Source organism: Chiloscyllium punctatum, chromosome 1 (genome assembly GCF_047496795.1).
Source record: "Chiloscyllium punctatum isolate Juve2018m chromosome 1, sChiPun1.3, whole genome shotgun sequence".
Taxonomy (NCBI): Eukaryota; Metazoa; Chordata; class Chondrichthyes; order Orectolobiformes; family Hemiscylliidae; genus Chiloscyllium; species Chiloscyllium punctatum.
The window spans coordinates 134,295,643-134,309,131 of NC_092739.1; the positions used below are offsets into that span (position 1 = coordinate 134,295,643).

At 40.3% G+C, this 13,489-nt stretch overlaps 1 protein-coding gene across 14 annotated transcripts in view; it reads left to right on the forward strand.

The window, feature by feature from the left end:
- dym (dymeclin) overlaps positions 1 to 13,489 on the forward strand; it is a 559,079-nt gene that overhangs the window by 263,322 nt on the left and 282,268 nt on the right. For 13 of the 14 annotated variants that reach the window (XM_072574579.1, XM_072574628.1, XM_072574595.1 and 10 more), the window contains one exon: positions 9,283 to 9,447. The exons of the other annotated variant lie outside the window; for it this stretch is intronic. In XM_072574579.1, the coding sequence (XP_072430680.1) occupies positions 9,283 to 9,447 (165 nt within the window). The remainder of the gene's footprint in view (positions 1 to 9,282; positions 9,448 to 13,489) is intronic. 14 annotated transcript variants of the gene reach the window in all.

Sequence of the window (13,489 nt, forward strand, 5' to 3'; positions counted from 1 at the left end):
CAGTGGACTAAAAGGCAGGAAATCTCAACTAATTAATTTATTAGTTGACTGTGATAGTGATGGCAGGATGGGTGATGTGTTGTAGCTGCAATTTGAAGCTTCTCAATGCTAATGTGATCCAGACGAACACATCAGCAATAAGTGTTTGCAGCTCAAAGATCTTTGAATCAGAGTTGAGCTGGTATCTGATCAGGAAAGAGGAAAGTTACCTGGCCACTTTGCTCTTGAAGGCAATCACACTCCTCAGATGAGGTAATTCAGGATTGTTCTGTGATTTAGCATAGGAGGGTGTGACAGCGTGAGAGTTAAAGTTGTTTGCCTACACTTTTTAAAAATATATTCATGGGATGAGGACGTCACTGGCCAAGCCAGCATTTATTGTTCAGAGGGCAGTTAAGAATCAGCCATATTGCTATGGGTCTGGAGCCAAATGTAAGCCAGCAGACTCCTTCACAAAGGACATTAGTGAACCAGATGGATTTTTTGAACAATCGATAATTGATTCACAGTTGTCATTAGACTCTTACTTCCCGATTTTACGGAGTTCACATTACACAATCTGCCATGACAGGATTTGAATTTGGGTCCTCAGAACATTACCTGTGTTGCTAGATCAACTATCTAGTAATAATACCACTAGGCTATTGCCTCCCTTGTTTAACAGTAATGAAGATCCTGCAGATGATGGTGGAGACTGCAGGGAGAATGAACCAACTGACCACAGTACCTTGGTAGAGGGAACTATTCACATGGGGAAAGAAGTAGGAATGTAGTTGTGATAGGTGATGGTATAATTAGGGGGATAGATGGTCTCCAGAATGGGAATACCAAAGGCTATGTTGCATGCCTAGTGCCAGGGTTGAGGGCATCTCCTTGCCGGTGGAGACGGATGGGAGGGGTGTATTTCAGTAGTTGACGTCCATGTTAGTACCAATGACATTGACAGGATTAGAAATGATCTGTTACAGTTAATAGCTAAATTACAAAGCAAGCATCCAAGGAAATAATCTATGGATTGCTACTTAAGCCACAGGTGAACAGGCACAAGGTAAGTAAAGTAAAATGTGCGGCTCAAACATTGGTGTGGGTGGAATTTTTAAATATTTGCTAATGAGATGTGAATGTTACTGACTGAGCCAGCATTTATTGCCCTTTAAAATATGGTGAGCTGTCTCCTTGAACCTTGCCAATCAAATGGGCTGTTTTGTTCTGAATGGCATCAAATTTCTTGTCCCTGCTGTTGTTGGAGCTGCTCTCATCCAGGCAAATTGAAAGTATTCCATCACACTCCTGACTTGAGCCTTGGAAATAGTGGTCAGCCTTTGAGGAGTTAGGAGTTAGCTTCTTGCTGCAGTATTTTATAGCTTCTGTTATGGACTAGGCCAGACCCCTCAAAACACTTTTAAGCAGATAGCCCAGTCCGTAACTTTGCTATTTGTTTAGCTATTCCTGGAGTAAGTTAGCTGGGTCGACTGCCAAGTTTTAAACAAACAAAGTTTATTTACAAAATTATGGAGTGAAACACAAAGAACAGGAAATAGAATACCTTATAACTTATTCCATCCAAACCTGACTTAATGATGCTCTTCCAAAAATTCTTGCAGCAGTCTCAATGCACATATCCCTTAGCACAAACAGTTAAAAATGGCACAGGCAACTTAGTTTGAAATCGGAAGGATAGAGAGAAGGCTTCCAATTTCCCCTGTGACTCTTACTCAACTCACTCACAAACTGAATTGAACTGCACAGCTACAGAGCTGGCCACACCCCCTTGATTATACCAGTTTTTCAAAAGACCTTTCAACTTTTCGCCTGAAGCACTATTGGTTGGGGTAAACAACAAGGCCCTAATGAGCCATTCAAAATTTAGACACGGAGCCTGACCAAATACACCCTCTCTGAGAAAAACCTCAAGGTCAAAGTAACCTTGTACCAGATCAGCATTGTGACGCCTCTGACTTGCTGTTGTATCCACTGTATTTGTATGGTTTCTGGTCAATGGTAACTTCCAGAGTGTTGATGGTGGGGGTTCAGAGATTGAAATGCTTTTGAATGTCAAGGTATGATAATTCGATCATCTCAAATTGGAGAAGGTCATTGCCTATCATTTGTATGATGCAAATGTTAATTGTCCAAACCTGCATATTGTCCAGGTCTTTCTGTATTTGGGCATGGGCTACTTCAGTATCTGATGAGTCACAGTTGGTGCTGAACATTGTACAATCATCCCCACTTGTGACCTTATGACAGGAGGAACTGATGAAGCAGCTGAAGAGTGCTATGACATTACTCTGAGGAATTAGGGCTCTTGTGGAGCAGTGGTGGTGTTCCTACCTCTGGATCAGGAGCCCAAGGTTCAAATCATATCTGCTCCAGAAGTGTGTAATAACATCTCTGAATAGTTTGTTGAAAAGCACTCTGAGGAGCTCCTGCAAAGATATCCTGGAACTGAGATGAATGACCTCTAACAACCACATCACAACAGTCTTTCCACATGCCAGGTATGATTCCGGCCAATGGAGATCTTTCCCGCTGTTGGCTCCAGTTTTGTTTGGGCACCTTGATGCTGCACCTGATTAAATGCAGTCTTAATGTCAAAGGCCATCATTCTTACCACAGCTTTGGGATTTAATTCTTTTCTTCATAGAATCATACAGCACAGAAACAGTCCTTTTGGTCCAAACAGTAGATGTCAAACATAATCCAAAACTAAACTAGACCCAATTGCCTGCTCCTGGCCCATATCCTTCTAAACCTTTCCTATTCATATAGTTAGCTAAGCGTCTTTTAAACATTACAACTGTGCCCACATCCATCACTCCCTCAGGAAATTCATTCCAAATATGAACTATTCTGTGTAAAAAAAAAAAAAATTGCCCTTGTTTTTTTAAAAATATCTTGCCTGTCACTTTAAAATTATGCCCTCCGAATCTTGAAATCCTCATCCGAGGGAAAAGACACCTGCCGTTAACCCTACCTATACCACCCTCTACAACCCTGTCTGATCCTTGCCTCCTCAACCTTCAGTAAGCTTCCTTATTCCTCTTGACTTGATGTTCCACATCCCTTAGGTGAAGGTGGGTACTGCAGAAGCTGGAGATTAGAGTCAAGATTAGAGTGGTGCTGGAAAAGCACAGCAGGTCAGGCAGCATCCGAGGAGCAGTAATATCAATGTTTTGGGCAAAAACCCTTCAGGTTCCACATCCCTTCTCACCCAAGGTTCTTTCAACCTTTAATCCCTTCCTTGCCTCAGTGGGAGAAACCTGTCCAGCACTATCAGCAAGTGCTGACTAAGCAACCTCCACATTTCTCTCATGCAGTTTCCTGAGAACATGTGTTCTGAATTTAGGCCCTCCAATTCTTACCTAATAGCATTGTAATTCCCCCTCCCTAATTAGATACTTTCCCATATCGTCTGCTCCTGTCCCTCTCCCCAAAGGGAGGTCATGCCTTATAAATCCATTAGAAACCTTTGAGGAGGGAAGAAGCAGGTTAGATAAGGGAGGGCCAGCAGATATGATTTATTTGGGTTTTCTGGAAGGCCTTTGACAAGGTGCCACAAAGAGTCTGCTAAATAACAAGTGTTTGGGGGCAAGATACTGACATGGGTAGAGGCTTGCTTCTGGCATAAAGCAGAGTGTGGAGATAGAGGCCTTTTTGGGATGACAGTCAGGGACAAGTGGATTCCGTGGGGTTAAGTGTTGGGACCACAACTATTCACATTATGTATTAATGATCTGGACTTGGGAATGGAGGACATTGTTGCTAAGTTTGCAGATGACACAAAGATACGTGGAGGGACAGGTAGGGTTAATGAAGTGAGAATGCTGCAAAAGAGCCTGGACAGGCTAGGAGAGTGACCAAAGAAGCGGCAGATAGAGTAGAATGTGGGAACGTGTGAGGTTATGCACTTTGGTAGGAAGAGATGTAAAAAAGAAAGGCTTTGAATATCTGAAGCACAAAAAGACTTGGTAGTCCTTGTTCAAGATTCTTTTAAGGTTAACCTGCAGGTTCACTTGGCAATTAGGAAGGCAAATGTAATGTTAGCATCAAAATACAAGACCAGGGATGTACTACTGTTAAGGTGGCTCTAGTCAAACTGTACTTGGAATAATGTGAGCAGTTTTGGGCCTTGTATCTAAGGAAGGATATCTGACCTTGGAGATCATCCAGAGGAGATTTACAAGAAAGATCCTGGGGATGAAGGGCTTGTTAGAAGAGGGACAGTTGAGGACTCTGGGTCTGAGTTTAGAAGGATGGGGGAACCTCATTGAAACTTAGAATACAGAGGCACCTGGACAGTTTGATTATGGAGAGACTGTTTCACTAGTAATAGAGACTTGGATCTGAGGGCACAGCCTCAGAGATAGGGCAAATGCCATTCTTCAGCATTTTATGCTTGTTAGGCATGATCGAAGAAGTCTAGTCAACTTGACACAGTACATCCTGTAGACAGTGCACGCTGGAACCATGGTAAAGCAGTGATGTACAAGTCAATTTTGGACTAGTAGATGAGGTGACAATGTAGCAGAGTGCTTTGTTCTGGATGTTGTTGATTTTCTTGACTTTTGCAGTTGAATTTTTAAAAAATTATAAACTAAAAGAATTCTGTTGCACATTCTGAAAAAGAGCCATACTGGATTTGAAACATTTACTGTTTCTCTTCCTGCAGATTCTGTCAGACCTGCGTTTCCTCAGCATTCTGTGATTGTTTGAAAGGGGAACATTGGGACTAAAGCTTACACTTTAAATCTATTTAAAGGGAACTATCTGATCATGAAAACTGAGCTCACTGACGTGAAATGACATTCTAGGTGAAAATTTCAATCAATAGGGACAAACTTTTAAGGGATATTTCAGAAAACTTGAAGAAAGATTCTAAAAGAAGGACCCACTATCTGTAGTTGACTCAAGAAATTAGGGAAAATATTAAACTTGAAAAGCATGGAAAAATGAAGTAGCAGACCAGATGATTTTTCAGAGTGTAAATAGCAGTAAAGAATGATTAAAATATCTATCAGGAGGAACAATTTGGAGTATTAGAGGAAGCTAGCTAGGAAGGAAAAAACAGAACAATAACTTTTTAGCTGTTAAAAAAAGAAACAATAAAGTGAGTGTTGTTTCTCCGAAAGGTAAGAATACGAAATATTCTTGTAATAGCAATAAATCAAGAGCTGGAAAGGAAAGACGAACTGAGCAAAATTACAATTAAATATAAGAAGTGATAAGTGATGAGTGCTGACAAGATAGCAAATGTATGCTTTTTGATTGGGAGGATGGTGGAATAAATCATTAGAGATTATAGCTTCACACTTAGAAACAGTTGTGGTAATCAGGAAGACCCATCATTTTTTTTTCATAGACCAAGTGTGACCAAAATTTGACGAATTTATTTGAGTTTTTTGAAGGAGTAACATGTGCTGTGAATAAAGTGGAGCCTATAGATACACTATATCCAAATTACCAAAGGAAATTTGATAAGGTTCCACATCAAAAGCTTTTGTGTAAACTAAAAACTAATAAAGAAAGGGGTTACCATGGATAAAGGATTGTCTAGCAGGAAATAGAATGTGCACAGATGGGTCTTTGTCTTATTGACCAGATATGATGAGTGGAGTCCCACAGGGATCTGTACTGTGGTCTCAATATTATATAAGTTACATCAGTGACTTGGATGAGGAAGAAGTGGTAGCTAAATTTGTAGAGGACACCAAAATAGGTTGGAAAATATGTTGTGAAAAATGCCTAAGAAAGTTGCAGGCAGATAGAGATTTACTGAGTGGGCAAAAATCTGGCAGATGGAATACTATATAGGAACATATGAAGTTGTTCATTAGGGCAAAAAGAATAAACCAGCAGAATTTTACTGTGTTGGAAAATGGCCACATCCCGCACCTCTGCCTTCAGACCCCACCCCTCCAACCGTAACAAGGACAGAACGCCCCTGGTGCTCACCTTCCACCCTACCAACCTTCGCATAAACCAAATCATCTGCCGACATTTCCTCCACCTCCAAACTGACCCCACCACCAGGGATATATTTCCCTCCCCACCCCTTTCCACCTTCCGCAAAGACCATTCCTTTCGTGACTACCTGGTCAGGTCCACGACCCCCACCAACCCACCCACCCTCCCTTCCTGGCACCTTCCCCTGCCATCGCAGGAATTGCAAAACCTGCACCCACACTCCTCCCTCACCTCCATCCAAGATCCTAAAGGAGCCTTCCACATCCATCAAAGTTTTACCTGCACATCCACCAATATCATTGATTGTATCTGTTGCTCCTGATGCGGTCTCCTCTACATTGGGGAGACTGGATGCCTCCTAGCAGAGCGCTTTAGGGAACATCTCTGGGACACCCGCACCAATCAACCACACCGCCCTGTGGCCCAACATTTCAACTCCCCCTCCCATTCAGCCAAGAACATGGAGGTCCTGGGCCTCCTTCACCGCCGCTCCCTCACTGCCAGACGCCTGGAGGAAGAACGCCTCATCTTCTGCCTCAGAACACTTCAACCCCAGGGCATTAATGTGGACTTCAACAGTTTTCTCATTTCCCCTTCCCCCACCTCATCCCAGTTCCAAACTTCCAGCTCAGCACTGTCCCCATGACCTGTCCTATTATCTGATGAGTTATGCATAAAGGTCAACACTATAGTAGTCGACAAACAGTACCATTTCTGACTTTTATGGAAAGACAGTCATTGGTAAAGCAGCTGGAACTTGTCAGGCTTAGCACACAACATTAAGAAACTTTTCTAGTTATGTTCTAAGGCTTTGACATTTGGTCTCCAACAAACACGGAACAGCATTTATACAGATATCTGTCATCAAAAGTATGTTCCCTGATGCCCATTTAATGTTAGTGTTGGTCTCTTTGAAACCACATTTATTCCTATGCTGCCTTAATATGAATGATCCTCTCTCTTCCTTATCTCACCTCTTGAATTCAGTTGTTGTATTTGTGTTTGAGGCAATACTCTAAGTTGTTGACCAACCAAAACTGACCATCAGTATGCAGGTTACTGCTAAGTGCTGTTTGATAACATTATTGATAATTCATTCCATCAATTACAAAGAAGCAAATCCTGCAAACTGATGGGACTTGCTATTTCATATGTCTTAAAATCTGCAGGTCAAGAATTTGCAGACCCACAACTGACAGTTGCAATACTAAATAAAAACCAGGAGAACTATCAATGCCACAAATCAGAGACAGAAATAGAAATTGCTGGAAAAGTTCAGCAGGTTTGGTAGCATTGGTGGAGCGAAATCAGAGTTAACATTTCAAGTCGAATGACCCTTTCCCTGCAAGTGCTGTTTTTGTCACTGAAAGTTCAAATCCTGAGTAGACATCATCCTTGAATTGGACATTTGGCAACAACAATTAAAAATAGACAGAGTTAAAAAAAACAAAGAACAGTACAGCCCTTGGGGGCCCATCAATCCTGTGCTGACACATGGTGCCTTTCTAAACTAAAAATCCCTTACCTTAACACTATATCCCTCTATTTCCTGCATATTTATGCATCTGTCAAGATGCCTTTTAATCATTGCTATTGTATCTGCTTCTACCACCTTGTCTGGTAGTACATTTCCAAGCACTTCTCACCTCCTATTTTTTTTTTTAAAATGCCTCTTGCATCTCCTTTAAATGTTTCCCCCTTTTACTTTAAACCGATGTCCCCTAGTAATTAACATCTCTACCTTAGGAGAAAGACTGACAATCCGTTCCATCCATGCCTCTAATAATTTCGTTGATTTTTTTTTAACCACCAGGAAGAAAGGAAACACCCAAGTGGCCAGTGACAAGCAATGTCCTTCTCAACAAAGGGCACTGCTGTGTGATAGTTCCCTGTTTATATATTTTTTTAAATAAAAAACAAACAACCACACAAAAACAACGAAGAAAACCGGAAGTCAAATGTCTGTCAGCTCAGAGAACTCTTTTTCTCTGTCCTCACAGTACACTGGCTGTGGCCAGCCAGTTCGGAGTCGGTCCTCAACTGACTAAATGGTAATCTCCGAATTTTATATATATATTTTTTCCACCTCTTCTCTCTCCCCCCCCCGCCCCCCAGCACTACTGCTTAACTGCGGTGGTGCTTATTTTTCCCCAGCATCCATGTGTGTTTTGTTGACTTCTTTTAGGTCTGACAGCTGATAAGGCAATAATTGGCCAAATTGGATTTGTCCTGCTTTTTTCTTGGAGCAGGAGTACCTGGTGAATTTTCTACTTTTGTCGAATAGGTATCAGGGTTAGAGTTCTATTGAAACATCTTGGGCAGGATGTGGCAGGTTTTGAAACCTTTGTTTTGCACTGTATCTGCAATGTTGTCAGTGTCTGTAGCCTTTGTTGTCCAGTGCTTTCATTTACTACTTGAAGTCGCACAGAGAGGAAAATGCTAGGCTGAAAAGTAAGATTTGTGATCATGGAGATGTTTTGGGAAATGCTGCAGAAGGAAGCTCTTCTAGCTGAAAATATTTTGAAATACTTCAAAGCCTTGTTTGCACAACCACAATCTGGGCATCAGTATTATGTTTCATGGGGGTGTTCCTTCTGCCCTCCATCCCATTAGTTGCGTCTCTGCTCATCACCATGGATGACCAGATGCAACAGAACTTCCACTTGACCTGTTAGTTGTCAAATTGCTTGGTTGCTTGTAACATTGTTTTATATTGTATTATCCTTTTGTATTATCCTTATGGTCTTGTGTTGTTACTACTGAAGGTTGAAACCTCATTTTCTGACACAACCGATGCTATTCCCAGCATGCTTTTTTTTACATTCTGATCCCGGAATGGTAATCTAGATTGATAATGATAGTGAGAGAGATGTGTCCAGCTGAGAGGTGACACTTTATAATGCTGTACAATTCTGTGGCTGCTGAAGACCTATAGTGCTTTTTATCGATTGCGTGTCACCACTTTGAAAAGGGAACTTGATCTCCACAAGGATTCTGGTGGAGGACATTTCTGTTACTACTGTTATGGAAGAAATAGCTTATATCAATCTGAAAGGTGCAATAAAAGTTTTCTTGAGTTCATAAAGTTAAATAATTGTGGTTTCTTCCTTAGGTTTTACTTTCTGCAAGTTACATTTTTAGTCATCAGTGTAATTATACTCTAATATTGTTTAACCACTGTCCAGTTCCATCTATCATTTATCTGGTTGTTGTGACTGCGATGCCAATCCTTTTAAAACTGCATCAAGTTCCTTTTTCTGAAAGAGAGAATTAATTGCTCCTTTAACTGCATTTTTCCTTAACTTTGTCTTTCAGTTACACATGCCGCCTCTTGCGGAGATACCTGTATGTGTTGGACAAAATGTATTTCCCCCGCTCTCACTGCACCACATTGCAACAGTGGTTTTCAACTTGCAATGACACTGGAGAGGACTTGATATACTTCCCTTGTTCCCACATTCTCAAGTCCTATGCATCCAGGTTATTAACCTTTGCTGTTCCATATATAGTGTTGCATGCTGCAATTCTTTTTGCCTGATCTTGCATGCTGCGACAATGTACTGTTGAAGCAATGGTATCTCCTCCTTCACTTGCACATTTTTAACTATTACTTTCTAAAAGATATGCCATGCAGACCAGGATGCACCTGATTTATTCTTACTCTTGGCTGATCTGGCAAATTTTGTTGAGGCATTGAAATTTTGTCTCAGCATTTCTGGCTTAGGAAGAAAAGGAGGAGGTACTGTTGTCTATTACATATCCAGTAAACCAGTGTTCAATAATGTTCTTTGCTTGATGACAGGATGGCACTGGACATGATACCTTCATGGTTGAATAGGCTACTAATTAACTTATCATACCCACTGATCACAATTACTTTTTAAAAGCCATTGGCATAATTTAAGGTGTAACTTGGAATTTATCGTTTGACCCCTCAAAAGCTGTTTATAAGTCTTGAATGCTGTCATTAGATTAGATTAGATTACTTACAGTGTAGAAACAGGCCCTTCGGCCCAACAAGTCCACATCGACCCGCCGAAGCGCAACCCACCCATTCCCCTACATTTACCCCTTTACCTAACACTACAGGCAATTTAGCATGACCAATTCACCTAACCTGCACATCTGTGGACTGTGGGAGGAAACCGGAGCACCCGGAGGAAACCCACGCAAACACGGGCAGAATGTGCAAACTCCACACGGGGCTTGACAGTATAAATGCTGAGGGGGTGTTTCTCTTTATGGGAGTGTCTAAGACCAGAAGGCACAGTCTCAGAATGAAGGGGCGCCAATTTATGTCTGATATGAAGAGGAATTTCTTTTGAGGGGGTTGAGTGTCTTTGGAATTCCTTTCCACAGACAGCTGTGAGGGCAGAGTCCTTGTGTATATTAATGCTGAGATAGACTTTTGATCATCTGGCAATTAACAGTTCCAGGAAAGGGGCAGGATCAGATATTATCCTATTGAATGGCAGAGCAAGCTGAAAAGACCAAAAGGCCTATTCCTATACCACCTTATTGTGGTCTTAGAATGGGAATTTTTTAGGATCCAATTGCAGATGATTGAAAGACTAGAAAAGAGGGAGAAAGTTGATTTGTATATTGTCAAGACCTATTTTAAAGAAACACAGCAAGAGTTTCTACTGATACAAAAATAAAGAAAATAGGTGAAGGATCATAGATTGAAGCTGGGATTTGAACTTGTTATTAGTAAAGCCAAAAACTGTAATTACAAATTAAGTCTAAATTTTTCATACTGACACTACATAGCTACTATACTATAAGGTTAGACCAAAACTTTTTAAATGTGCTGTATGGTTTTTTGACATGAATTTTATAGCAGAGTGAAAAAAGGCACTGAAGAAACTTGAGAAATAAATATCCGTCTAATCCCAAGACCTGACTGCCTACATAGGTTCATAGAAAATTGGAGCAGGAGTCGGCCATTTGGCTATTCGAGCCTGCTCTGCCATTCAGTGTGATCATAATAGACATTCCAACTCAGTATGGCTTTCACTCCATACCTTTACATCCTTTTAGATGTACAAACTATGTTGAATTCCTTCTTGAAAGCATTCAATATTTTGACCTGAACTGCTTTCTGTGGCAGAGAATTCCAAATGCTTAACATGCCAAGTGAAGACACTCCTCCTCATTCAAAAATGATAAGAAGAGAGCTGTAGAGGTAGTGGATATTCTGGTTAAGATTTTCCAAAATTCCCTAAATTCTATAACTGGTCCCAGTGAAATAGAAGTTGATTCAAGAAATGATGTAGAGAGAAAACCAGGAATTATAGACTGACATTAGATCCTGGGAAGCTGCTGCAATCTACAAAGGAGGTCCTTACAAACAGTTAGAAAAATCAAAACTGATCATTCAACATTTTATGAAAATGAAAGTGTTTGACAGATTTTTATTTGTAGTCTTTTTTTTAAAGTGTAATTAGTAGGATGGATGAAGTCATTGAGATCTACGACACAGAAAAAGGCTCTTCAGCCGATCGAGTTTGCTCTGGTCAAAAATATTCACTTAACTATTCTAATCCCATTTTCCAGAACTTGGTCTTATATGCCTGGAGTAGTATGCTTGGATTTCCAAAGATATTTAGTAAGGTGCCTCACAAAAGTTTAGAATACAAACTAAGACCTCATGGATGTGGGGGTGATGTAGTAGTATGGACAGAATGTTTATTGATGAATATGAACCAGAAATATGGATAAATATGGCATTTTTCAAGTTGGCAGTCTATGACTAGTGCAATAAGGGTTGCTGGGGCTTTAGCTATTTGCAATATATTATTAACATGTACAAAGAGACTGAGCATAATGTATCTATGTTTGCTGACTATACAAAGCTGCTTGGGATTGTAAGCTGTGAAGAGGACAGAGGGACTGCAAAAAGCTATAGACCTATTAAGTGAATGGACAATGATGGAGTATATGTTGTGTAATGGGAGGATTGTAAATGCACCATTCTTGAAATATTTAATAGTGAAATGGTTAGGTTTTTGGTCTCAAGGAATTAAGTGATGCAGGGAATGGGTGGAAAAGTGGAACTGAAGCCCACGGTCTACCGTGATCATATTGAATTTGGGAGCAGTAGAGTCTGTTACTCCTGCTTCTAATTCTTAAATTTATATATGCATTGGTAGCCACCTACTACCTTGATTACACCATTTTGCCCATGAAAGTCTAAACTAAGAATTCTGACAGACCATTTAACCTGTTAAATAAAACCACTTGTAATTACTTGGGAGGTAAGGTCAAGAATGCCCATGATTGTTCATAACAAAGTTGTTTTTATTTTATCCACTATGCATTACATTATATTCATTTCATCGCCCTAAATGGGCACATGTAGAGCTTGATGCATGAGCCCCTCACAGAAAGTTGCCTTGATGATTAAGGGATGCAGCGAAATAAGTTGGCTGAGATTTGTATTTTGTAAGAATACAGTTTGGAGTAAAAGGGGAAAAGGTCTTGCATCTATTGAAAAGCAAAGTGCTGCAGAAACTGGAAATCTGAACTAAAAGCTAAAAGTAGTCATTAAGTCAGGCATCTGGGAAAGAACAATAGTGTTCAAACAAAGATTTTGCAATTGCAGCTTTTCTGACTTGAATGATGATACACCTGCAATAGTAACCATCGAGTATTTTAGTTAGGCTGTTTTTCACGTATTGACTTCACATAAGTTACTTGGCTGGATAGGCATAGTCAACCTGGCAATTAATTGCAGCCACGTTCATATTTACTGTTGCCCATTATTTGCACGTACCTTGCAAGTTAGGAATCATTTCCTTTTTCTGGAATCTGACTGCTTTCATTTGGCTAATTTCTAGCCTGGAAGTTCCTGAATCAGACCCTGCCACAGATCTGATAATGTTTCATGTATCAAGCATTTATCTGACACTATCTTGATCTGTAGGGATTAGCAACTGCACTAACACCCTAACATTTTGAAAATTCTTTAATTTCCACTTTTAAAGAACAGGGAGGCCATCATTTGAATCTCAGGGAAGTCTCTTGTCTCGAAATTGCAGTCAATGCCACAGTATGGCATTGTGATCATGTTCTAGAGAAACAAAAGTCCTTTAGATACAGATGTATTTACTTTTATCAAGCAAGCTTCAGAGAACAGTTCTGTTCAAAAAACCTTTCCATTGGTAGGAGTTTTTCCTCATTGAATATGGCTGCATTGAGTCTTGCAGGGACTTTATTTGTACAGGAGTATTGAGTGTCATTTCTACTATCTCAATCAGGATCAAACAGGTTAGGACTTCAATTGATCCGGAGGTGTTCTGCTACTGTGATCCTTGGAACACTGGCAGTTCTTTGACCCATCAGTTACAGGGAGAGAATGCAGATATTATAACAGTTGTCTTCCTTTTCCTCCTTCTACAATTCATTCTCAGTAAAATCAATTTAATTTTATCGTGAAAGGTTTGGTGACTTTTGAGAGTTTAAAGAATAAATTCCAAATTACACTTCAAATTGTGCCAGTAATTTTTTAGAAGTTAGTTTT